We start from the raw sequence: 27,842 nt of genomic DNA on the forward strand, positions 1-27,842 counted from the left end.
TTTAGGGGGGCCAAAATTAAATTGTAATCTTTACGATAGTAAAAATGCAATTTCACCATTTTAATAGCCTATACCTTTATAATTTTTAAAGGATTACATCAATTTTTTATCATTTTTTGGGGGCAAAGTGAAATTTTATCTTTACCAATTTAAAATTTTAAAATATTTAAAGGGACTAAATGGAAAATTTCCATCTTAGGGGGGCTTTGCCAGGCCCCCTAGTTACGCCCTGCAAACAATTTAAATGATATTTAGTCATGGAATCTAAGGTAAGTAGTGGTAATTTTACAATTTGGAGTTACATTCCTATGTTTGGATAAAGAAGATCACTTTGAGTTGGTAATATGGTATTACTCATAGTGTTAAGATTTGGTAATATATGGGCTAATTTCAATACCACATCTTCCTTAGGTAATATATATATTAAATGTAATAAATATTGTACAATTACAAATACAAGTCCAAGTAATCACAAGTAGAGGTGCTCATGGGCCGGGCTCAACTAAAAAATTAGGCCCATTCATTGGGCTTGGGCCGGGCCCAAAAAATAGGCCTAAAATTTTACCCAAGCCCGACCCAAATAAAAATACTAAAACTTGGGCCTGGCCCGTATTTATTTTTATATAATTTTTAAATATATATAATACATCAAAAATATTAAAAAAAATCAAAATAAATATTTTCTAACAAATTAAAAATAAATTTTAAAAAATATGTAGACTTAAATAGCACTAAGATAGATGCAACTTAACAAGCAAATACCTCTAAAATAATAACAAAATTAACAAATGCCTTTAAAATAATAACAAAATTAATAATAAAATAAGTTTTATACAATATCCAAACAATAACAACAAAATAGTAGCAACTAATAGTAATATGGTAGCAAAATAGAGAGAAAACAACAAGAAAATAACATTCAAAAACAAAAAAAATAGCATATTTTTTTTGTCATTTAGTGTATTTGGGCCAGGCCCGGGCCAAAAATACCTTACCCGAGGCCCGACCCATTTTTTAAACAGGCCTTATTTTTTTGTCCAAGCCTATTTTCCGGGCCTATATTTTTGCCCAAAGCCTCCCACATTTCTGGCGGGCCTTCGAGCCGGGCCGGGTAGCCCGACCCATGAGCAGGTCTAATTACAAGTATCAAACTATTACAAAAAGATGGTACAAGTAACCATCAATTAAAATCAAACTATTACAGTACAAACAGACTAAGACCTGATCCAATCTAGATTTAAGTCAACTAACTTGGACTAATTGAACTAAAACTCTCACACATGATGACACTTAGAGAACTATGCATATAATTATGCATGGTAGGTCTCAAACCTAGATATTTAGAACCTGTCTTTGCCAACTGAGCTAAGACCTCACTGGCACTTATTATTATTATTTTTTTACAAATTTATCCACTTTTAATAACTTCGATTCATTTTTGTATTTTCCTTAAATCAAAATTTTCAGTTATGTGATATATTGTTCAAATAACATTTCAACTTTATCTATTTTATTATTACTATAAGTTGAGAATTTTCAACATTTAATCTATTATATTACAATTTATCTATTATATTGTGTACGAAATATTACATTTATAACAAGCTTACCATTCATTTTTATCATCAAAATTACATTCAAACCATAATAAATAATAGTTTTAATAATTAAAAAACATATTTTTCTCACTTATTTATTAGACTATTAGTATGGTAAATTTTAGTAAAATGTATTTTTAAGAAATCTTAAATTCCGTCAATTAATAACAAAATATCACATTCCAATCAAATGAATCAAATATAATAATAAAACATATATTATAGTATATTAAATAATTTTACGTTCCTCTAATTTTATTAATAAAAAAATATCTTACAAAGTTATGAACTAAATAAATCCATAATGTCACAAAGAAAAAAAAACAAATATAAAAGAAACGAATATGTGTGAATTAGGGCGAAAATATAGGATGATATGATACATACAGTTAACTGAACTGAAGTGCAACTGAAAGGGTGGTTGGGGGTGGTTTAGACAGAAACATAAGCAAAACGTTAGTTGGTACTGGTGGTGGAGCTGCTTCTGCCTCTGTGCTCCCCCACCATGTGCTACCTATCTTCCTGCTAAGTTCTAATATTGCTTTGCTTCGGTTGGAACATCCCTTTAACTCATCTCACCTCTCCTTTTCTCTCCTTAATTATATCTAATTTCTTAAATGATTTTACACCTTTAAATACATTCAATTTTATATTTTTAAAATTTTTATTATAATAATAACAACATTTTATCCACTATTTTTATATTAAAAGATAGAGTAAACTATTAAAATAGTTATTTTTGTTTGCCTTAAGTTATATTTTATTTATTTATGTTTGGAATGCTATGTTATATACGTTATTATTTTATTACAATATGGTCACTCTGCCGTTAAGATTTGCACCTCCCAAACAACAGTTCGACGTGACCGTTAAAATAAGTTTTAAATGCCAGCATAGATGTCCAGCTAGAATGAGAAAAGTTTAAAAAAATTTATGAAAATAGAATACAAAATTTACCCTAAAACTCAAATTTCTCTAATTTATAAAGATACAACTGTTGGGTTCTTTTTGTTACGATCAAAGAAGAGAAGAGAAAAGCAAAACGACAAAGAAGAAGAAGAAGAAGAAATGAACACACCAATCTCTATACCTGCTTGTTATTGTAGTTGCCCACAATACACAAATCAACAAAGATAAAGCATACCATTTTTGTCTGTCACATATCCAGAAAAATATGAAACGATGGACCACCTTTTTGAAAAAAAAACTATAATATCTTAACCAAAACCCATGTAAAGAACAAAAGAAATTTATTATTTACTATAATCCATGCTTGGGTCCTCCATTGAATTGATCTTTTATTTTTCTATTTTGAATAAAAAAATCTAACCGATTGATGAAGCACTCAATTTGATTTCTACTATTTCAATTCAACAAATATGACTATGAAAATTGATGGTTTTTTCAATCAAAATAGAAAAAAAAACTAAAAGAAAAAGGAGACCAATGGTTCTTTTTCTCAATTCACGTCGGACTGTCATTTGAGAGATAACAGAACTTAACGGTAGAATAATCATTTCGTAACAAAATAATAATATAAATAACTAAAACATAACATGAAATAAATAAAAATAACTATTTTAATAATTTTAAAAGTTAAAACATACAATAATTTATTATAGTGAAGTGAAGTAAGTGGAAGATGGTGCAGGGGTGGGACCAGAAAAGAAGACAAGTCTTGTGGGGGGAGGTATCTTGTAAAAGTGAGAAATAATAATCATATGCTCATTTGATCCATCGCTTTCTCTCTCTCTTTTTTTCTTTTTAATTTTATTTGATAACATGGCTGATTATAAAATTTTATTCAATGAAAAGTTGTTCTGTTTTAAATATAAAAGAAATTATGTTTAGGATAATTAATAGTAGTGATTAATTACTTCATTGTCAAGAAACAATTTGGCAAGTATATATATTAATGGAGTTTCTCTTTTTTTTTTTCCTGTCTCAAACAGTTAATTATGCCAACCTCGGGGGGAAAAAACATCAATCTCTGCTTCATCAAGATCAGATTCCCATTAACGTCCTCCTCCCTGTTAACCGCCGCTGATAACGGCCTTCCACTTTCTTCCTCCGCCGCCACCCCATCATCCCTCCTATCACCTTCCAATTCCTTGAGTACCCGTTCTTCCTCCGACCCCAACCCAGAGCTTGAATCCCACTCCGAACCCGACTTCGCCACCATTTTTGCCTCGCAGCGCTTCTTTTTCACTTCTCCGGGCAGCTCAACTCCATCATTGAATCAAAACCGACGTCAACCTCCGTGAATCAAACCTCAAACAAAGGCCACCACCAAACAAGGTCGACCGTTAAAGACGGTGTAGCGGTCCCAACTTTGTCTCCGAACCCATATATGGATTTCAGGCAATCCATGCAGGAAATGGTGGAGGCACGTGACTTAATGGACGTCAAGGCCAACTGGGACAACTTGCATGAACTCCTTTTGTGCTACCTTGGTTTGAACCCCAAAAGCACTCACAAGTTTATCGTAGAAGCATTTGCTGATCTTGTTGTTAGCCTAATGGCTAATGCTAGTACCCCACAACGGAGACGTCACTGAGATCACCAGCGGTGGGATTCTAAGGCTACCGTTTTCTTGCCGATCGGACTTTGATCTTATATATGTTAGGTTTGGATGTTGGATCATTATATTTAAATTTTAGTATTGTTGATGACATGCAAATGATATAATTAATTATGTACTTCAATTTGAAAAATATCATTTGAAGAAGAAAAGAAAAAGTATATAGTTACCCTTACCAATGAATTGTATCAAACTAAGGCTTCGTTTGGATGGGCGATTGACTGCGGTGCGGTGCGTTTAACTTACTTTTTGTCTCACGCTACAGTATCGCTACAGTATCTAATTTCACCGCCACCGCTGTTTTTACACTAACCGCAGCTAAACGCACCGCCCATCCAAACTCACCCTAAATTTGTAAGGTTAATCATTTTGAAGTAGCGGTCACTTGTTCAGATAGAAGCTACACTCAAGATTCAAAAAAATGTCTTTGGTTTTTTTTTTAATTAAATTCTCAAAATAATAAAATTATATAAAAATCCATTATTTTGAAATATAAATTTCACACAATAATGTTTTTTTTACAGAACTTAAATAAATAAAAATTTAAATAAACTGTAGCGTGTGATGCATTGCCTCTACTTGTCCCAATACAAGTGTGATGTATTTATTCAAAGCATGTGAGTAATAATTTTGTACATAGGTCCATCTTGCAACTGAGATTGTTACAGTTTTGAATTAATGATGGATCATATGTCTTTAATAGTTGTATTTAGTTATCAAATACATCACAAATCATCCTTTAATATTTATATGGTAATTGTTTTTTAATTATTAAGAATCGAGTTTGAGATGTCATAATTGCATCAAACCCAACATTAATTCAATCCCTTGCAAATTAGGGACCATCAAGAATGCCATTAAGAAAAATAAACCTTACAAACAGTCGATTATACAAATTTTTTAATTAAACGTATGAGGTAAAAATTGGATTAAGATCGTTCATAATTATCAACTTGTAAACATGAATTGAATAGGGTAAAGGCAAACCCATAAAAATTTAGTAATACAAAAAATACCCTATTTTAATAGTAAGATTACCCTTATCTCAACTCCTTTTAAGTTTCTTTTTATCCTAATAAGTCCTTCAAATTTTATTCACTCATATTTTGACCCAAAATATAACTATATATATATGATACTTTGGCCCAATGAAATTACGTAATTCCATTTATGGCCCAAAAAAAAGGACATGGACAATACATGGTTATTTTAGAATTTTAAATAAAGTATATTTTTATTTCTTCACGAGATTTTTTTTTATCTTTACACAAATAAAATATTATTCACGTCATTAGTGATGTGGAATTATGTGTCACGTGTCATAATTTCATTCATCCAAAACATATAACAACAAAACTTTAGTGACGACTTCTGACATAATATTTTAAGTCAACCTAAGAACAAGATATAGTTGAAGAGTCATTTTACCATCAAAGCCTTCACCGCATTTGATTAATTAGAAAGAAAAAAAAACACTAGTACTAGAGCTCAACGATGGAAACTTGCATTCAACAAAGTGCATGAAAAGGCCAAAATATACAAAATGAAGAGAAAAAGGAAAACCTCGATGGCGTGAAGCTACTCTAGAGAATACTATTGGCCTATACTGTACATAAAGCTAAAAGAATTACCATTTGCATCCCTAAAGCTTGTCTACCATGGATCCATCATCCAGGCACCACATGTTAATTTTTTCCGTAATTCGCATCATCAAAATTTCTATACTAACCATACGGATATCTAGCACCTTAATGAGTAGCTGCTATTCAAAAGAGACATCTGAACTCAAAAGGATATAACGGAAAAAGGGAGCTCAGTATAGACAAAAACATCACCTCAGTTTTGCGTGTGATTCACTCCTCACAGATGCACGGTTACGAGCCACTCCAGAATTAGAATGAGTTAAGAACCATAATAGCGGTCAACTTGAGAACTCAATATGAGGTCCTCAGGAGATTTGGCATTCACCTGAGCCATATTAGTAACTATATTACCTTTTCAGATATCAGACTGTTGCAGTTGATGTTTCTCTGATCATGCATGTTAGTCATGGCAAACCTCAGAACCAGCTGAGACAACCTCTGCGGACTTGCACACGCGCTGCTGCATGTTTTCTCTCTCGGAAGCATCATTGCAAACCTCGTGAGTAATAGAATTTACATCAATTGTAGCCGAGACTTCTCCAGAAGCATCCATCTTGACTCCCTGTCTCGAAGGGCCACTTATAATGTCATCAGTTGCAACATCATAATGGCCATTTGCAGCATGCTGAGCATCTAGGGTAGTTGATGGAGAAGTTTGGTTGGTTGCTTCTTCAGCAATAGCAAGGCAAATTTTTGCTTCTTCAGACTGAACGACTGTCTTAACAAAATCAGAAACACATTCTACCATCTCTAGTTTAGAATTTTCATGATGCTTGATGCCATTTGCTTCCTCAGACATCTGAACTGTACCATGAAAGCAGTTAGTAACAACATCCTTACCAGAATCATTTGACACTTGTACAGGAACTGCCACTTCATTGTCAGCATGGACAATATTGTCAGAATGTTTGACAGAACCGACATGGTTAGAATCAAGGTTCTGTTTAACAATGCTGTCATCAGTTTTCTCCTCTGAATATATGCTTTGAGAGTCAACTTCCAGCTTGCTTTCTTCAGGTGCTGGAATGCAAGAGGAAGAAACAGTAGCATTCTCTGGAAAATTGACAGTCTCAACCATTATATCAGAAGTACATTTCAAGGTGCATTCAGGATGCGGCGCTGTAGATTCGACAACAGCAGGTTCATCATTTCTATCATCTGTTTCAGGTGCAGGGCTCTCAGCAGAAACATTCAAATCAAACACAATTGAACACTTCTCCACAGATTTATCGGACACCTCACCCATTATCTGCTCCTCCATAATATGCGTCAGCAATGGTTTCTCTAACATATCTACACCAGGAAAGACCACCATATTCATGTTCCTCATCTTTGGCTTGCTTAAAGTTTCTAGTGGTTGGAAACCAAAGACAGAAGTCCATGTTTCCTTGAGTTCTGGGACTGCAGGTATAACCAATTTCTCAACATTCAGGGATCTTAGGGCCTGAAATCAAGGGACAAGAAAATGAAACATGAAAAACAAAATCAGGGCGAATTACATTAATAAAAATAAAAATAGCCCCATTTGATATCACTCTATTGCTCTATTACTCTTTTCAGGCATGCATACAGATCATTGAATAAACAACTATTAACCATGAATTATCCTGTATCACTAGATTGAAGGAAATATCGATATCTGGTTTTCTCTTTTGAAAGAATAATCTAATTCTTAAGTATTTCTCCAAAAAAAATTGTGGCAGAAAGTGCCATGATATTGTACATATAAACTTGAAAATGTCAAATTTTAAAAATGTAATTAATACTCCAGCAATATAACAAAGAAATACAAATATAAAAATAAAACAAAGAGATCAGTGATTCAGACATACAGATTCAATTGCGCAAAGAAGCCGGCGACACATCCCTTGACGCCTATAAGCATACCGGGTGCCAATGAAAGGCATCTCAGCTAACTGGTTTCCATGGATCCTATTAACCCAATAAGAAAATAATAGTAATCATTAGGAATTAAGGAAACAAGTGCAACAGTTAGGTGAGTGGGCAGATTTATCAGTTTATGATTGGTAAACCTACAGTAATGGTGATTATGTACCATTAGTTGTATTGAAACAAACTGTAATGTGTTAAATCTTCAATCTCAGTGTATTCACACATAAATGGGCTTCCCGCATTTTGGATTGGGGAATAACTGAACAAAATAGCTTAAAATTTAAACACGTACTAGAAATGAACAGCAGAGGAACAAAAGGATGGCGACCAAGAGTGTTTACACTTATGGATGCTACCGTATAATCACTCTTCAAATGTGAAGACATTTCCACATATTCTATACTATAATTCACAAAGAACTAAGAACAAAAGTACTACCTGATGGATGCTGCACATATAATCTCATCCCCCCTTTCTAGAATTGCAGAGTAAAAACCACTGTAGTTTAGCCTAGTGAAGTTTGACCTGAGAACAAAAGGAGAATAATAATTCACTTGAAACAAGAATGCCTTCGTTTTATTCAATTTCAGAAGCACAGCAACAATAATTCTGCAGAAAAATCAAATATCACCTCACCATAAATATAGGCATTAGGTTGTATTTCAGATATTAACTAGCAATGCCACTCAAATCACAAAAGATTAATACATGCCCATCTATAAAATATCATCCTTTAAATTTTTTTTTTTTGTTTGATTCCTAAACATTTCATATGGTTATAAACTCTTATAATGTATAAATGTCCCATTCAGCCAACATTACATATGTTGACAGATTTGATTGTTTTTATCTCCTATCTGCAGTCAGGCAAGGTTAACATTGCACAAGATTCTGCTCAAAAGTTCTAAGCAGTAAGGTAACTGTTATTCAACAAAACATACTTCTTCAGACATATCAAACTTTAAATTAAGGATTTTTTAAGAAGGTTAGTACTGGTCACATCTTTGTTGCCAAAAGGCAAATACGATTACAAAAATAAAGAAGTGCATAGAGCAGCGAGCCAAAATATCAAACCATACTTTTCACATCATAGTTAGAGGAAAAGTCAACTTCTCTTGAAGAATGTAATTAATTTACAACAGAATGATGCTTCTGATAGACCAGTTTAGGTGCACATACCAAAAATTATAGACAATATTATGAATCAGATTGATCCCACTTCTGTGGTCAACAAGAGGCAAAAAGCACTCATCCATCACAGATAGTGCAACAGCTAGCTTTGAATTTGATTCAACCTTCTGATATGCTTCACTGAGACAAACATCTGAACTGATATCAAAGCGCTGAACAAGAGTCCATGAGAATCCTTCTGGCAGTTCATGTTTAACCCCAACTAGCATCTGAAGTCTCTCAAACAACTAGAAAAACAACTAAATGATCAACTTCCAAACACAAACACGTGCACACACGCGAACACAAAATAAAATAAAAAGCAAAAACTTCCCACTTGTTTCTAAAGGGTGCAATGTTCTGGAATTCTATGCAAGTCAGATCATAACATTCGTGCATGTGAGTAGCTCCCAATGAGAGCCAGAAATCAGTTGAATGCACAAAACAGGAGCATAGAGCTCCCTTCCCATTCTTGCTAAATGTAGTTCACAAGATAGGATCAACTTAGTGGTTGAGTTCAAAAAACTGAAATACCTCTTAATTGGAAAAAGAAACATCTCTAGTAGATAGAGTTAGGCTCCTGGTTAAGAAACAGAGACAACAACCCTTAAATTTGATAAAGCGAGAACCACAATCAATTCATACCAGCAGACAGCTTAATTGACAGCAACAAATAGCAATTAAAACTATATTTACAAATCTAGCAAACCACTACAAATTCCCCACAGCAGAATTATATCGATTGCTAACTAAAAGTATACCTCTTTGCATCTCTTCCCACAAAAGAATGCACTACTCGAACCATCATCAAAAGCATCCATTGGCTGAATACATGATTCATGATCTACAAAATGAAGAAACAAAAGGTCCTTCTGAAATGAATGGCATATAATAGCAAGAACAATAATAGGTAAACAAAATTAAAAATAAAAAGGTCAAGGGGAATCCACAATTGATATATAAACACAACTTGGAACTTGACAGATGCATACATTTTTCTTCACATGAATGACATGTTAGAACTGTAGGATCTGCATCCTCATTTTTGCCCCCTTGATATGTATTTCCAACCATCCCACAATATTTGCATGTACAGTACACACAATTCCAGTTACCTGAAGGAAATGCCTGTGGCAAAGAAAAGAATATCAGAAAAAAAAAGTAGATTAAGCATAATCAAGATTTCAGTTTTCACTGAAACTAAAACCTACTTCTTTCTATAACTCCAAAAAGGAAAAACTATTGAAATAGAATTCTCAAAAAGGTTTTTGGCTACTTTTCACAAATGATATGTAACAAGAAAGTAACTTCAACACAGAAATTCCTTTTTCCCGTCAACAAAGAATTCAGAGCATAAGTTATAATCTAGCTCATTGCCCTATGTTTCAGTCACTCTTTGCTCTTCATTAGCAAGGCCCATGGGAAAAGCAAGGAAAACAAAAGAATGAACTCAAAGATAAATTACAGCCAGACTTCGAGCTGTAAATAAAAGAATAACACAATATTGTAGCAGAGGTTGATCTCAATGGATAAAGTCTTAACAAGAATAAACAGAACTTTATTGCCATCCTTATGCACCCAATCCCATTAATCAAAAGATTTCAGTGTCTGCTAACTTGAATGACAATGTATACCAAAATTATTAACCCTTTTTCCTTTCTTTCATGTGCTCTAGAACTGAAAAACTGATGCAGAGCAATTAAAAGTTGGGAAAGGATGCAAGGTCTGGGTGGGATGATCTAATAAAAGTTAGATACCATATGCATGCAATAAAGACATTGCTTACTTCTATATCTAGGCAACTTTGATGGAATGTTGATGGGCAGCTATCACAACAGATCAAGTCACCACCATCACCACAGATACCACAGGTATCGTCATTTGGATCCTCGCCACCAAAATCCACAAAATGGATGCCCTTACGTTCAGACTGCTGTTGTTTGTTCCATGCATCTAATAAGCATTGCAAGAGGGGAAGACCTGTTTCTAAATATATATTCAGAAAAGGTTGATGGGGTTTGCTCCCTGCATGAATTTCAAATTCTGCAATGGTGAAGACAACACAACAACAGTTGCATTGGATGCCATCCCTAGTTATCCTACCAGACTTACTCTCACGAGTTCGTGTTCTTCTTTGAATCAAATATTCCACCTTCCCATTCTGTGGAACAGTGCCTGAATCAATCATCCAAGAAAGCAGAGTTCTCTTTCCATCATATAGGACATAGCCATCATTATCAGATTCAGCTCCATCCATTGAATTACGGACCAACAAGCCATACCGCTTTCTCTTTTGTGTCTGCTGTAACTTATGCTTCCTGCTTGACACATGTGTTCCCCTTTGTAATGCACCATCAGAATTTTCCTCTTCATAAAGCAAAAGCTTCTCTTTGAGCAGCTTTTGTTTTTTCTTCTTTTTCTCATTCTCCTTCATTTTCCTTTTTTGTTTATTCATTTTCTTTTTAACTTGTCCATCATCATCGCTATCATCATCTTCCCCTTTTCGCTTCTTTTTTCCAACCCTTTTCTTTTGAACTACTCTTTTTAGGATGCTAAGTTCTTCTTCAGGAATTGGAGTAAATATGAAACCATTTGGACAAACCTTAGAGTCACAACCACCATTCTCATAATACCTTTTAAGCACCTTGTATGCCAAGGTAACTGACCAATGCGTCCTTCCTTGAGGATTAACATACACTGCATCATTGTACTCTCTCTTATTCCTAGGCCTGTAATCAATTGTCCAACCTGCTGCTTTCAGCAGATCCACTATTTTGTCTCTCACAGCTTGTTTTGCTTCTGACCTTTTCCGTTTCCCTTCATCCCTTGCTTTCTTTACCTGTTTTTTCCTGCCTTCTGCATTTACAGCCTTAGGTCTTGATATTAGTGAAGCCTTGCCATCATTCTTTTCCATATGATCAAATATATCCTTATTGGCAGATATAAACCTCTTAAGATTTGATTCTTTCCCAATCAGTTTCTTCTCTGACAATGAAGTATTAGCAGACATATTAAACTTTGAACTCCCTCTCAACTTCTTTCTCCCTCTTCTTAGCCCACCCAACTTTTTTCTCCCATCTATAAGCCTACCCTTCAAGCCCTTACCACCACCCTGCAGCTTGGGTGGTCTTCCACGCTTACGGATCATACCTTCCTTTACCTTGCCATTATATTGATCACTCCTATCACTGCCCTGCACTTTAGGTGGTCTTTCACACTTATGATTGACCTCCTCCCTTGACTCACTATCATAGCGATCGCCCTCTCCCATTTCCATATCAACAGGTTTCATCTCAAACCCATCATTGACATCCATCTTGAGTGGCACCTCGTGCTTGTGGTTTGCTTCTTTCCTTGTCTCAATATCAGAGTGATAACTATCTCCTGCTTTAACCTCATCTGCTTCCTTCTCGGCCACCTGAGGCTTCTGTCCCTTCACTTGTCTCCCATGCCCACGTTTATGATTTGCCTTATTAATGCCAACATCATCAAACTGATCACTCTCACCTGCTTCCACATTAATTTCATTCTTCTCAAAACCACTATTCTCCAGCACCTTCCTTGGTCTTCCACGCTTGCGCTTTAACGGCCTACTTACATCCCCGTCCACGTGATTGCTTTCCACTGCTTTTATCGTAAATCTTTTCTTTACAGACTCGCCATTGCCTAGTACCTTGGGTGGTCTGCCAGGCTTGCGCTTGAGCTCCTTCCTCACTTCACCATCTGGGTAATCATTCTCTCGTACTTGCAGCTGAGGTGTCTTCTTTTCAAACCCATTCTTCTCCAGAAACTTGGGTGGTCTCCCACGCTTACGCTTTCCCATCTTACCCACCTTTCCCTGCACATTCTTCATCTGATCATCCCCCTCCTTAACCACCTCAGTTGTTTTCATTTCAGAAGTATTGCCATCCTCAATTTTATCAACCCTACTCTCAACCTTATCATCTTCAATCACACTCCTAGTCTTCACTGCAGACCTTGACCGTAAAACCCTGCCAGAAAACTGCACTTTACTTTGTAAGACTTCCTCGTTGACTGTTTTCTTCACACAGTCTTCTTTATCAACTTCATCATCCTCCACCATTCCCTCTTTTTTCCTATCATCCTCATTCAGTTCACTAACATTTAGATTACCCACCTGACCATCTTCCCTACATTCTTCAATCTCCTCTTTTTTCTCAAATTCAACCTCTTTCAAAGAACTTGTTAACGGATCATTGTTTAAATCGAGAACCATTAGCTTCAGATCATCCCCTTTATTTCCCTCAACGTCTTGCCTTGGCAAAACCTCACTTTCATCAGGTTTAAACTGCAAACAGCTAGTTTCTAAGCTCCCTCCCATTTCCTACAAAACCCTAGATTCAAAAAGGTTGCTGTTTCTTTTCTACGCTCACAAAATCATCTCACTGTATTACATATCAACACAAAACAGTAAACAAATCCCATGGGGTTCACTTTGACAATAGCAATTTTCACTGCCCAAACTACCCAACAGGATCTAGAAAAAAACTCTAAAATCCAGACCCTGAAATTTAAAAACCAGGAGAAATCAATAAAAATAATTATTTATAAAAAAAAGTGCCAGAGAATCGTATCAAAACCAACAGAAAGTGATCACGAACCTTGCCCCAATGCAGCAGATTGAACGGAATCCTGTCGTCCGACGGCGTCGTACTATACTATCGAGAGAGAAAGGCAAAGGTCATTCCAATGGCGTTTCAAATCTTTTGGGAAGTATTTATTGGGGGTTTTAGAGAAGGAGAAAGAGAGAATTGGGATTTTGGTTTTTAAGGTCTTTAAGTTAGATGGGTAAGATTGTCTTTTCCAATTGTATATTCATTTTCATTTTCCCTCCATATTTGCGCACAATTTATCTTTCTCCTTAAATTGAAAATTAAAAGTTGTTTTATCTAAAAATTTATAATAAAAAAAAGGAAAATAAAAAGTTCTTTCCTTATTTAAATGGAAAATTCTAATAAAAAATACTTTAAATGAGGTTTCCATACTTTTGAAAGAAAATTAATTATTAAATCAAACATTAAATTAAAAAAAGGAAAAATGATAAATATACTATAAATAAAAAGAATAAAAGAATTAAAAAGAAGTAAATTTAATAGTGATTAAGACAGAAGTGTTCCAGAATATTCTCTTTTTTTTTTTATTTATAAGTGGTAGTAGTGGTGCTAGCGGTAGCAGGAGGGGTGGCGACTGTGCCACAAAGAAGGTTCACATGAGAGAAGAGGATCCTTCAGGCGAAACGGATGAAGAGGTGGTTTCTTAAGCTACCCTGAATATATTGTTCAATGATACTAGACGAATAGAGGAAAGGCAAATATGGAAGGAGATTATATCAAACTTTTTGAAGGTGATGTAATCACAAGCATGGAGAATGGTATCCCTGCAATTAAGTTGTCAAAAATTATCTATAAATTGGTTGGTGAAAGTATGTCTAAGTTTGTCATTATCAAACTCATTGGCAGGAGAATTGGCTTCGATGCTTTACATAGCAAAACTATAGCTTTGGAAAGTTTATCTACCTTTTCAGTTATAGAATTGGTTAAAAATTATTATATGGCTAGGTTTCGACCCATTGATTATTATACTAAGGTGTTAATAGGGGGTCATGGGTAATATTCAAACAATATCTCACGGTTCAACCATGGACACCTAGTTTTAGCACTTCTCAAGAGTATCCCCATAAGGGCTAGAAAAGCTAGTCAATCAAGGGAAATGTTTCGACTTTGGAAAATCGGGTGGCTAATCTCGAGGAATTTATGGGCGATGTAAGGGAGACACTCGAGGAAGTTGAGGGACGCATTACAGAGTTGGACTTGATGGAAGAGCAACTCAGTAAATTTGTGTTGGAGTCTTTCAGTTCCAATGTGGAAAGGATGCGAGGGATGCTCGATCCCACTGTGGATAAGCTAACAATAAGGGATGATGGCCTCAAAGCCACGGTGATGGCTTTGAAGGAGGAAACAATGGTAATGAAGAAAGCTTTGAACACTAGAATTGAGGAGCTTGAAAGAGAGCTTGTTGTGCATAAAGCTATCGTGAGTAAATGAGTGCTCCATACAACACTGAATCGAGAGATAGATGTCCCTAAACCGGAGAAATTTAAGGGGGCAAAGTCTATAAGAGATGTGGACAACTTCTTAGGAGAGATAAAGTAATATTTTTGTGCCATAGGCATCAAGGACAATATTGCCAAGGTAAATACTAGTGCTAGATATTTTACTAATTTCACTCTTTTATGGTGGCAGCGAAGGTCCACAGATGAAAGGTGTGGTCAGGCCACAACTGAGACTTGGGTGGAGTTTTGAAAAGAACTCAATAGGTAGCTTTACTTAGAATATGTCGAGGATGAGGCTCAAGTTAAGTTACGTTGGCTTACCAATAAGACATGGTTAGAGATTATGTGTGGGAGTTCAGCAAACTCATACTCCAAATTTTCAATTCGGGTGAGGAGGCATTTTTCCCCTTTATGGATGGGCTGAAGTCATAGGTGAAGCAAGAGTTGCAACACTGTAGAGTCAAGGAACTTACCAAATTCATAACCATAGCAGAGTCCTTAATTGAGCTTGTTCTAAGGAAAGACAAGTTCGAGTCTTCCAAGTCTAAGGAGAAGGGCAATCATAGGGGAGATGAAGGACTTGTGAAAAATGACAATGGTGGCAATAATGACAATGGGAAACCACCTAACGGGAAATAGAGACCCAACAATTATCCGAGGGACAAGAAGAATGAAAAGAAGCCAGATGCAGTTCTTCTTATGCAGTGGGTCACATAGGGTACGAGACTACCCATAATGATCCATGCTATTCGCTATCTTTAAAGAAGATGAAGTAGAGCCTAACAAGGAAAATATGTTGAGGCTTGGAGTAATGACACTCAATTCTGGTAAAGCGAAGAGGGATTACAAGCAAAAAAAGGTTGATGTTTGTGGATATCAACATTATAGATGAAGGAAAAGTGCTATTGTCGATACATGAGCATTTGATTTGTTCATATCGGAGAAAGTCATGGGTAAACTTGATATCTTGGTTAGGAAATCAATTAAGAAAACTAAGGTAGTAAATTCCAAATAGGTCTAAACTGTGGGAGTAGCATAATGAGCTAAGCTACAATTTGAAAAGTGGAAAAGTAAGGAAAATTTTTGAGGTAATTCATTTAGATGATGATGACATCGTGTTTGGCTTGAATTTCTTTAACCAAATTAATTCTCTTTAGGTTCTGTTTACCGATTGCATATAAATATTGGATACTCATCAACAATAATGTTTGGTGTCTATGAGTCGTGATGAGAAAGGCTGAACCAAGATACTATTGACAATCCAACTAGTTGAGGATATTCATTATGGTGAGAACATTAGATTGGTAAATCAGAGTGCTAATGAGACCCTATTGGAAATGTTAGAGGTGCGACAAACTGATCTAGAGTCTGTTGAGTTATTAGCGAGGCTACCACCTATGAGAGAGGTGGGTTATGCATCAGACTTTGGGGAAAATTTGTAACAGTCCTAACCCGTATCCGTTGCCGAAATAAGATTTTAGAGCATTATCGAATAAATGTAACCTAAATCATTCATTTCTAAACATTTCAATAAATATAACATAATCCATCATTATACATGTATATTGTCCCTTGTTCGAGCTCTCGAGGCCTTAGGATCACTCTAGAAACGATTCAGGACTAAATCAGGAACATTTGAAATATTGAGGAAAAAGTTAAAATTCAACTACAGGGATCACACGGCCGTGTCCCAGCCCATGTTCGCTCCAGTGTAACTCTTTGACTTGGGTCACACGACCAAGCCACACGCCCGTGTGCTAGGCCATTAGGCCATGTAACTCTCGAAATGGCCTCACACGCTCATGTGCCAGGCTGTGTGCTAGCTGACTTGCTTCCTAAGCACTCAACAGACAACACACAGTCGTGTCGCCCAGTCGTGTATCTCACACGGCTAAGTCACACGCCAATGTGTCTGGCCATGTGGATCTAAAATGTACCTTAAATAACAAGTTTACCAATTCCTACTTGCTTGGATATTAAGCAACTCAAAAGCCAATCATTTAACCTATTCAAAATACGATCATACATACTCAAAACATGTCAAAACAATCATCTCAGGTGCCTAACCAATGTACCCTCATTGATACCACATTTTATATCATCAAAACATATCATCAATTCATCATTCAAATCAAGATTTTAAGCATACCAATTCATTCAAATCAACCTAATTTATAACTACCTAAAACATCAAACTTAAGTTCACATACAGCTAACAAGCATTGGTTCCAAAATAACATGCCAAATTATGGCTTCAAACATAAACATATATTTATATGCTCAAACCAACATTATATTTATAACTCAATTAACAATCCATTCACAAAATAATTATCAACTAAGACATCCTAAGTACATGTCATTACAAAAAGTAACATCACCACACTTGAGATCGAGATTGTTGTTGGATGTTGAGTCGGCAATCAAAAGAGAAGTACCTAACCTGCGCACGGAAAACAAAATCGTACACTGAGTAAAACTCAGTGATATTTTTATAATCCAAACAATTAAAGACATAATGATACCTAAATGCTCAAATTGAATTATACAATTACACTATTGTCTAAGCTTACAATTACAAGATATCATCATTTCAAATTCATGCATATCATCACATCATTTTATACTATGCTCAATCTTTACATGTTTTCATAGTTAATTGTTTATAACAAATATCTCAATTCACATCACTTGCTATGTAAATAGATTTTCACATATCAATCCACATTTTTTTATACAATGGCATTATTCATTCCATATTCAAGTAATGAATACATAACTCATATATTTCATTTGATCACAACATATTTCATATTTCATTTTTCAATCTGCTATCTCATTTCCGATTAACATATCATGCTATTTCAATATCAATTATAGAACTTTATTATTTATTTACCCCTATTAACATGACTCAGACTTAGACAGATACATGGATCCAACCAACACACCAGTTTGGTACCCAGTGCCTCATCAGTTAAATTGGAAGTAATAACTGCACCCAGCGTTATATGAGTTGACACCCAGTGCCTCAGCGGTTAAACCAAAGTAAATTGGCACCAGTGCCTCATCGACTCGAAGTCGAAGAAATCTCTGAACTCTTCCTATCCTATGACATGTCATCTATATCCGACTTGGCCCGAAATAGTTAATATGGTTCCATTTCACTTTCAAATATATAACCAATGTCAAATTTTCTTATAAGCATATTATCACATATATACATACATTCAATTCAATCTTATAAATTCAATAAATTCATAACATACTAATTCAATCCATTTCAATTGAATATGAATTCATTTCAATTATAAAGCAAAATAGTTCTCACCTCTAATGCTTACCATATGCAATAAATCAAAATGCAATAATTTACGACTTAGTTCGGATTATAGAAACACAAACTGTGGATTTCTAGCTATTCGACATCGATTTTATCCTTCCCCTTTTTAGTCGAGGATTCTGGTACAACGTTAGCTACAAAATTAAAACAATTAAAATACATTAATACTACACAAATCAATTCTACATTGAATATTTCAATTTTTACTCAATATTTGCCTAAATTTTAATTTAGTCCCTAAAGCGAGACTAATTTTTAATCTTCACATTAAATTCTATATTTTTATACTCATTTCACTTTAAACTAAATTTAACTCTCTATTTTCAATTATACCCTTAAATTTTAAAATTTTTCACAATTTAGTCTCTATTACTCAAAATTTGTAATTTGCTTTACAACTTAGTTCTTATCCAATTCTAACTTAAAAATCTATCAATTTAATCTCCAATACTAAAACTATTCAACAATAACAACATCTAAAATCTTAATCAATGCTAAAATTTCAACATGGGTCGGGTAATTCTAAACATTAGGATTCCGAAAATATAAAAATTACAAGAAAATTGACTAAATTGACTAACCAATTGAAGTTGAAACTTATAAATCCTAAGGTATCGTCGTTCACCTTTCTTCTTTCTTTTCTTTCTTCTTTTTCTTTCAATTTGCATGCCACCACTTTCTTTTTATTAGTTCTTTTATTTTGTTTTTATTGTATATTATATGTATTAAAGTTAATGTAATGTAATTATATATAATATATATTATACATAACATTAATAACTTAACTCATGACTGGCCACACTACATTTAATTATTGGTTTTATTGCTATTTTAGTCCTTTTAATTAATTCCAAACTATAATTCACTTTTAACCTTTACATGGTTTAGTCTTGATACTTTAACAACTTATAATTTCACAAAATTCACTTAATCAAAATCTAATTGACTACACAACTAACTTCGTAAATATTTTTAATAACTATTTACGAGTCCAATTTATGGGAACAGAGTCTTGGAAATGCACTTTTCGACACCTCTGACTATCGGGTCGTTACAAAAGTAGTGATAAAAACTAGGCAATTAGAATGAGTAAATACAATGAACGAGGTACATCTCAAACACTTATCTGGTGTTCTACATTATGACTTACCATTGGCTTGATAAAGACACAATAGCCCTTTCAGAGTTCTGAAATGGGTAAACCGAAAGGCTTATAAGCCAGAGTTGGTAGAAATACTCAAGGTTAAATGCTCAATGTGGGTGTGCCGAAGCTTGATTGTGAGGATCATTGGGATCTTGATCGAGGCAAGTCAAAATATGGGCAAGTAAGAAAAGTGGGCTCTTGCGAATGAGATGTACTAAGGAGAGAAACAGTTCGACTTAGGCGACGACAGAAGCCGAGACAAATGTTCCAAGGGGCGGGACATCCTGACAAAGAGACTAGTTGGGATTCAGCTGAGGTACCGAGAATGTTTTGATGCGAGTCAACCAAGTGTCATTTTGAGTCCATAACGAGGGAATTATGAGAATGAGTGGGGGAGAATGTCACAAGTCGCGGATCAAAGCTCATGGCTAATGCATAAAGAACTTCCCATGGAGGTCAATTGATTAAATAGGGCTCATTCGATCCACTTAAATTGGCTTGTTTTGTGGAATATGTGGAGAAGCCCATCTATTTGAAGCCTTGGTGGCCCAATAAAGCACTTAAGAAAAATTAGGGTTATCTTGATAAATATGAAAAGAAATCTTAGAAGATTTGTAATTTGATAATATTTGATTTTGTAATCTTAAAGGATTATGCCAATCCCTTAATAATCTCAATTGTAGGAAAGCTTTAATCTTGGTCATCGATGTAAAACAAAAGGTATCTTTGGATCAGTGGGAGCTCAACTAAAAATAGAGGCCTTCTCCCTCACTTGGAATACACTCAATTGTAATCCTTCATAGTAATTGAATACTATTGAGAGCATTTATTCAAACACTTGGAGTGCTTTTGCTTTCTTGTGGCTTTTCTGTTCTTTCGTTGCTCTTTTATCTTTGAGTTTCATCCGCTTTATTTCGGTGCCTTGGAGAATTTCTATCAATAATTCTCACTTTGTGAGAGTCAGGCTGACTTAGGTAAATTTGAAACAGTGAAATTGCCTAAGGCCGTACGAATTGCAAGACTAAAGTTGAAGCCCCGTGACACTAGGCTACTGGTCTCTATGTAACACCCCTATACCTGTTCGACCCAAGGAACTTGATATAGGAATATTACATTTGGTGCCAAAGTGATTTTGGCTAATCACTAATATATTTGAACATTAAAATAATAATAATAAATTTTTATAATTTATATTTTAGTCCCTACTACTTGGAACATACTTGATCTTCCTAAGTACATGCCATTCTATTTAAAATTTTGAAACATACCCTTTTGGCACTTGGAGATGTGATGAGATGAATGCTCACAACCTCAATTACAACTCTTCAAAATTACTGTACCTAATCTGTATACGGAAAACAAATCGTACGCTGAGTAAAAACTCAGTGGAATTTCTATAATCCGAATATTTAAAAATAATATAACATAATATAATATAATATAATATAATATAATATAATATAATATAATATAATATAATATAATATAATATAATATAATATAATATAATATAGGTCTAGTATCATATCATAACTATCATTTTTCATTTATTAAACAATATCCTAATTCACACAATTGCTATATAAATGATTATTCACATGTCAACCATATTTATTCGTACAATGACATCAGTCATGCAATACTCAATTCATGAATACATCATTTCATACCATACTCAATTCATGAGTATATAACTCATATATTCCATGTATTGTCAACATATTTCACATTCTATTTTCAATTCACTATATCACTTTTATTTCTCATATCATTTCATTTCAATATCAATTGTAAGACTTTATTATTCATTTACCCCTATTAACAAGAATCGGACTTGGACGAATACACGGATCTAACCAAAACACACCAGTTTGGCACCCAACGCCTCATCGGATAATTCAAAATAATAATTTGACATCCAGTGTCTCATCGGCTAAACCAAGTAAATTGGTACTCAATACTTCATCGAATTAATCCAAAGTAATAGATTGACACCGAGTGCCTCATCGACTCATAGTTGAAGTAACCCCTTAACTCTTCCAATCTTATGGCATGCCATCTATATCTGACTTAGCCTGATACAGTTAATAGGGTTTAATTCCACATTTCAAAAACAATCATTATCCAATATCCACATTTCACATTTTTTTCACAAATTCATAAATATTCAATTTAATATCAAAATACTAATTACTCATCTCAATCACTTACTATAAATATTAAATCAAAATACGACAATTAATTATTAGATCCGGATTATAGAAATACATACCAAAACTTCTGAGCTACTTCTTAGTACCCAATACCTCATCGAATTAATTCAAAGTAATAGATTGACAACTAATGTCTCATTGAATCGTAGTCGAAGTAATCCCTGAACTCTTCCAGTCTTATGGCACGCCATCTATGTAACACCCAGCCCAGACGTTACGGCCGAATCTGGCATGTTACATTGAAGTGTTTTAGCGAAAACCGTGTTTTCATTGAAAACCCTTCTTAGACAAAAGAAACCTTAATTAACTTAAAAATAAACACACCTTTCAGTTGCGAAAGCCTTGTTTAAAACATTTGATTTAAGAAAACTTTATCATTTAAAAATTAAGTTGCAGAAACGTAGAAAACATACTATAATTTAGGAATCCCATGTTCAACTTCTCGTAATTACAATGAAAATAATAATAATCTAAATAATAAGAAGAAGGAAGCCTTATTACATTCCGGTCCAAAAAATACTTAATAAAATAAAGAACTTATAAGCATTCAAAAGAGAAACAAGTCCAAGTTGTCTTGCTAGCTGGCTACCCAGAGTCCCTCCAAACATCGAACCTTCTACTGAGCATCACCTAAAAATAAAATAAAAGAGGGGGGTGAGTTTTCGCAAACTCAGTGTGTACAACCCTCGATGGAAAACAAGCATTAAAAAAAAACATCATTCATCAATCATGCAATGCAATCCCATCCAAATTATCCGTCCGCTACACATCAGCTCTATCCCCCGTCACACCATGTGGGGATATAAATATTGACCCACCCAGCCCACACACCATGGTAGCCCGGTTGCGGAACTACCTTCATTTACATATTAGGCTTTAAAAGCCGTCGGTCAATCCACGATTGTCAAGCAACCATGCGATCATCATATACTTTCTCCGTTCCATAATTCTCACCCATATGCAACCTAAGTAGAATATCATATGTATGCATGTCACATCCATAAAACTTACATTCTACACATAGGGGTATTTTGGTCATTTTTGCCCTTAGGGGCATTTTTGTAATTTTTTCTTAATTACGATTTTCACTTACCTTGGCTCGTTAACGAGTCCCGTGAGCTAAGATGAACGAACACTATGCACCAGGTAGGATTCCAGAGAAGAGGACGTGAGTCATTAAAACAGCTTAAGTACCAAGCTCTCCGTAGATCCAATCCTAGACATGCATATACATGTTGCCACACCTTAACCCTTTGACTTGTCCACGGTCGCAATATATTAATTAAGTCTTATGTGGATATCATATACTAGGCCCAAAACCTCTTACAAAGCCTAAACAATTTCACATACCTGTATCTGGCCCATTAAGCCTAATCATATTCATATGACCCATTAGGCCCAAATCACCTGTATTGGCCCATTAGGCCCAAAACACATTTATATGGCTCGTTAGGCCCAGTCACATTCATATTCATGCTCACATACAAGTTCCTATCACATAGCATCAATATTTAGTTTTTGCCTATTATGGGCCCAACAGCCCATCGCGCCTATTTAGCCCATTCCGGCCCATATGGCCAAATCACAACCCAAGTCCACGGAATCACTCGTGAGCCTCAGGCAACCTATCGGTCTCCTCCTTACGAGTGTTCGCGCACTCGCAAAACTACCGTAGCCAAACTTTTGACTTTTCGGCATTTCGACTTTTCAGCTTTTCGGTATTTCGGCATTTTGGCTTTTGCCGATACATAATGTGTGTGCAATGTATGTACTCACCTGGTAAGCAAGCGTGACGTGATCTCTTTAGCCCAAACCTACAATCGATATCACTCAAAGATTAATCTTACATACTTATTGAATACTTTACCAAAAGCCAGAATCTCACATTAACCTTACCTTGCGCGATAAGTATAACAACCCCTTCACTAACCACGATCAACTCCTAGATTTGCACCAATCGTAACTATTAAAACCAGAATAATAGGTGACTCGTATCCAACACAAGTCCCCTTACCTTACTATGGCTAGTTAGCCAACCTTAGCCAATGGATGAGGAATACTTACCAAAACTGCAAACACCTAAAGAGCAATTCGGTAGAGAGCTAAGATCCGAGATCCGATACTAATTCCCTACCAAATTTGATTGAAAGAGTGAGAAAAAATAATCGATACCTAGCAAAGAAAATCGATTGGAAGAGCAACATTTACACTAGATTCGGTCAAAGAGTATTCAGCCCTTGGGAGATTCGACTTTTCGGCTTTTCAAACTTAGTATGGTGAATAAGGTTTATTTGGTACAGATTAAAGAAGAAGAGTAGAAGAAGAAATTGGCTAAGTGAAACAAAGAAAATTGTGTAGAGAAGAATAGAAATCGACAGGAAGAAAAGAAAGAAAAACAAAAGGGTTTTCGGCTTTTTGGATCTTGAAAAGAATAGGGTTTTCGGCTTTTAGAGAAAGGGGTTTCTGGCAACAAGGTGAAGAAGAATTTCGGCATTAGCCTGGCAACCCTGTATTTGGCCCCTATTTATAGCTCTTATAGCTGAATTTTCCATACCTAATTCCCAATTCGGCTCCATCACTTCTCCCTTCTCATCTCCTTGTTTTTCTCCCTGATAACCCCTTAATATTTTCCTTAATTTTCTCTTCTGAACACTCCCCTTGGAGTCCATCTTCACGCCACTTCCATCCTTTTAGAAGGCCAAAATTGAACTTCTAAAAATACTAAGCTAGGATTCGAACTTTGGATCTCCTTGCTAGCTACTAACGCCACCTCTCTACTCCCTAAGTGACGTCACTTAGCCACTCCTCCGCAGGGCTTTTTGATGCTATTTTTCCCCTATTTTTATTTAAAAGCTCAACTACTTGCCAACCCTGATTCTTTTAATAATTAAACTATAATTTCATTTATTCCTAGGTTCGAACTCAAACCTTAATTAAGACCTATTATAATTATCACATGGCTAGGAACATAAAATACAATTTTTATCAAAACCGAAAACAAAGAAAGTTCGAGATTTCAGGATTTTTGGGTTTCGAGATTTTTGGGGCATTACAATCTATATCTGACTCAACTAGTGTAATACCCTGAAAATTTTTACAGTAAGATATTATCATTGATATAGTAAAATAAGGAAATAAAGTGACAAAAAGGGAAATTTTGAGTTATGTCAATATTGAGAAGTATATTAGGTTATATTAATTCAAGAAAGGACTAAATTGTAAAAGTGAGAAAAGTTTTGTTGCACAAGAGTAAATACTCAAAATTTGAAGGGTTAAAGTGTAAATATGAAAAATTTGAAAGACCAATAGTGTAAATATTTTAAGAGTGGGATGATCTAGAAACTAAGGAAAATGAATGAATTAGGACCAAATTGAATAGGTGAAGAACTATGAGAAACTAAATTACAATTTTACCAAATTAAATGATGACTCAAGGATGGAATTTTAAAAGATAATAAAGGGAAAAATGGTCAATTGGAAGAGAGAGAAATCTAGAAAGTAATGATGATGTTGATGATATTTTATGATTATTTAATTAGATATATATTATTTTAATGAGATATTTTATTATTTATTATTAATTATTTAGTATAAAAGGAAGGAAAGATGAAGAATTTTCATCATCTTTCCATGCATGCAACCAACGTTAGAAGAGAAGGAAAGAAAGAAATTTTCTTTTCTTTACAATTTGGTCCTTCCACAAAAAATTCACCATTTTCACCTACAAATCAAAAGAATTTCCATAGCTACTAAGAGAGAAAAATGTTAAGGAGACCATGGGGAGTTAGAATATCAAGTTGGATTCAAGAAATAGAAGCTGGAGTAGAGAGAAAATCAAGTTAAAGATTAGTATCAACAGAACAAGGTAAGTACATCAAGATTTCAATATGTTTTTAAGTTTATTGTTATTAACAAAGCATGAAAATAATGTTATAGTAGAGTTTTCTTACATAAGGTCCTATGTTCTTGATATGTTAGTGAAGAGTAAGAGAAAGTGATGAGAAATGGTGTAGAAAAAGAAAATAAGGGTGTTATAACATGGTAATTAATATCTTGCACTAAAATAGTTTTGGATAGCAGCAGTAGTCTAAATTTGAAAAATTATAAAAAATTGTAGAAATCTAGTTATAGGATGAATAAAATATGAAATTAAATATTATTAAGTCTAGTTTTTAATAGAAGAAATTATGTAAGCAATGGAATTGTAAATCATGAGAAATAATGAATTTTGTGAGACAAGGTCAGAATGATTTCGGGTTCCCTTGTTCTAAATTTGTAAAATAATAAAAAATTGGATAAAAATAATTATGGGCTTAAATTTATATGTTTAGAATCCTGAATGAGTATATTTTCAAGATAAAGAAACGAGAACATCATTCGAATCCTGTACGAGGAGATAATTAATTTTTAGTGAAGAAGGGTCGGAATTGTCAGACAGTAGAACAAGGGAGACTTCAATGAATAAAATATATTAATTGGCCCAACCAAAAATTATGAAATTTTTATGGTAAGAATACATATGAGTCTAATTTTTGGGAAAATTTATGGATCTTAATTTGGAGTTATATAGCTCTAGATATAAATAATTTAGTGACTATGACATAGATAGACAGCTTGAATATTCATAAAAGTAAATAATAAAAATTACAGATAATGTTACTTACAAGTGTGTTATATACATTAAGGATGTGGAATGGAGAGGAGGAGGAGGAAAATATATATGAATATTCATTTAGCATGGCTAATTTGCATGTTTTAGGCTCAAGGACTAAATTGAATAAAAGTAAAAATTTATGGGCAATTTTATAAAAATGTCAGAAATGACCAAATTGTATGAAATGGATTATTTTATTATTTAAATTACAAAATTTAATGAAATTATTAATTTAGTTTAAGATCGAAGGAAAACATATTTTAGGGATTAAATTGAAAAGTGTTGAAATTATGGAAAAATTCTGATATTTTATAGAATTCATGGACTGTTATCAATATGTATGATAATAATAGCTGGAAATAAGGATTAAATTGCAAGAATTTTATTTTCCTGACCCTAAGGATGAAATCGTCATTAATTAAAATTTAGGGGCAAAATGGTAATTTTGCCTAGAGCATTAATTAAATGCATTAGAATATGAAATGAATGAAAATCATGATCAAATTTATTTATAAAGATCCGGACGACACAAATACGGGACTTAATCGTGGAAAAGAAAAGATATCGGATTAATGAAATTATAAACACAAACAATCAATGAGGTAAGTTTGTATAACTTGAATTGTATTTTTAAACACTTGAAATATGTGGTTATTTGATGAAAATATGATTTTGAATGTTCAATTCATGATAATTGATGAAATATTGATAATACTCGATATAAATTGAAAATAAATCCCGGTTGAATGGAACGAAATTCATGATTATACTTGTGAATTTTATTTTTGTCATGCATATGAAATTGATATGGATATATTTGATAATGCCCGATAAAATGATAAATCCTATTGAACAAAGTAAAATCGATGGATGTAAGCATCCCGAATTGGTTGTAGTTCTGCATATGTTGCAGACACACCATAGCTCGAAAGAGCGTCCCGATATTAGCCCTCTCGAGCTTCCCGTTATATGGTTCTTGCTAGCTTCCCATTATAGCTCTTCAGAGCGTCCTGATAGATTGTGAGTCGCATGTGTTGTGGACACACTGTAGCTCTTAAGAGCGTCCTGATATATGGCTCTTCGTGAGCTTCCTGATAGGCTCTTTGTGAGCTTCCCGATAGGCTCTTTGTGAGCTTCTCGATAGTGCTCGCTTGAACTTCCCGATATATGGCTATTCGAAGCTTCCTGATAGGTTCTTCGTGAGCTTCCCGATATGGTTCTTTGTGAAATACCTAATTTCGGCTCTATTGAGCTTCCCGTTATAGCCCGGATTAGCTTCCCGATATTGCTCTTTATGAGCTTCCTGTTAAATATCTCGAGACGGTAAAAAGGATCTAGCCCGGACGGGTGATCCTATCCTGATATAGCCCTCCCGAAGAATATGTGGAAAATGGATTTAGCCCAGACGGGTAAATCCGAATTAGGGTCTGAATTTAGCTTGGATTGGTAATTCAGATCCAAGCTCATTAGAGTAATTGTCGTTGCAGGGGATTTAGCCTGGACTGGTAATCCCGACAATACTCTATGAGT

General features: G+C 34.5%; 2 protein-coding genes across 2 annotated transcripts; one reads left to right on the plus strand and one right to left on the minus strand.

The window, feature by feature from the left end:
- Nucleotides 1–3,368: 3,368 nt before the first annotated feature.
- On the plus strand, nucleotides 3,369–4,296 carry LOC107889192 (transcription repressor OFP12). The gene is made up of 2 exons (XM_016813578.2): nucleotides 3,369–3,848; nucleotides 3,881–4,296. The coding sequence occupies exons 1-2, from the start codon at nucleotides 3,557–3,559 to the stop codon at nucleotides 4,153–4,155; spliced, it is 567 nt and encodes a 188-aa protein (XP_016669067.1). The 5' UTR covers nucleotides 3,369–3,556; the 3' UTR covers nucleotides 4,156–4,296.
- A 1,365-nt stretch (nucleotides 4,297–5,661) lies between these two features.
- Nucleotides 5,662–13,658, minus strand: LOC107951295 (uncharacterized). Its single transcript, XM_016886296.2, has 8 exons — nucleotides 13,508–13,658; nucleotides 10,672–13,410; nucleotides 9,878–10,013; nucleotides 9,647–9,729; nucleotides 8,895–9,133; nucleotides 8,154–8,240; nucleotides 7,655–7,754; nucleotides 5,662–7,266 (listed from the first exon to the last, which is right to left on the minus strand). Exons 2-8 carry the CDS (start codon nucleotides 13,225–13,227, stop codon nucleotides 6,223–6,225), a joined length of 4,245 nt encoding a protein of 1,414 aa, XP_016741785.1. The 5' UTR covers nucleotides 13,228–13,410; nucleotides 13,508–13,658; the 3' UTR covers nucleotides 5,662–6,222.
- Nucleotides 13,659–27,842: the final 14,184 nt, after the last annotated feature.

The sequence above is a fragment of the Gossypium hirsutum genome, chromosome A08 (genome assembly GCF_007990345.1).
Source record: "Gossypium hirsutum isolate 1008001.06 chromosome A08, Gossypium_hirsutum_v2.1, whole genome shotgun sequence".
NCBI lineage: Eukaryota > Viridiplantae > Streptophyta > Magnoliopsida > Malvales > Malvaceae > Gossypium > Gossypium hirsutum.

Coding starts and splice junctions, on each gene's coding strand:
- LOC107889192 (XM_016813578.2), top strand. CDS start 3,557: ATGCCAACCTCGGGGGGAAAAAACATCAATCTCTGCTTCATCAAGATC. Junction 3,849..3,880: donor ATCATTGAATCAAAACCGAC/GTCAACCTCCGT, acceptor CCTCAAACAAAG/GCCACCACCAAACAAGGTCG.
- LOC107951295 (XM_016886296.2), bottom strand. CDS start 13,227: ATGGGAGGGAGCTTAGAAACTAGCTGTTTGCAGTTTAAACCTGATGAA. Junction 9,730..9,877: donor TCATTCATGTGAAGAAAAAT/GTATGCATCTGT, acceptor TTCATTTTGTAG/ATCATGAATCATGTATTCAG. Junction 7,267..7,654: donor TTCTTTGCGCAATTGAATCT/GTATGTCTGAAT, acceptor CCTTGATTTCAG/GCCCTAAGATCCCTGAATGT.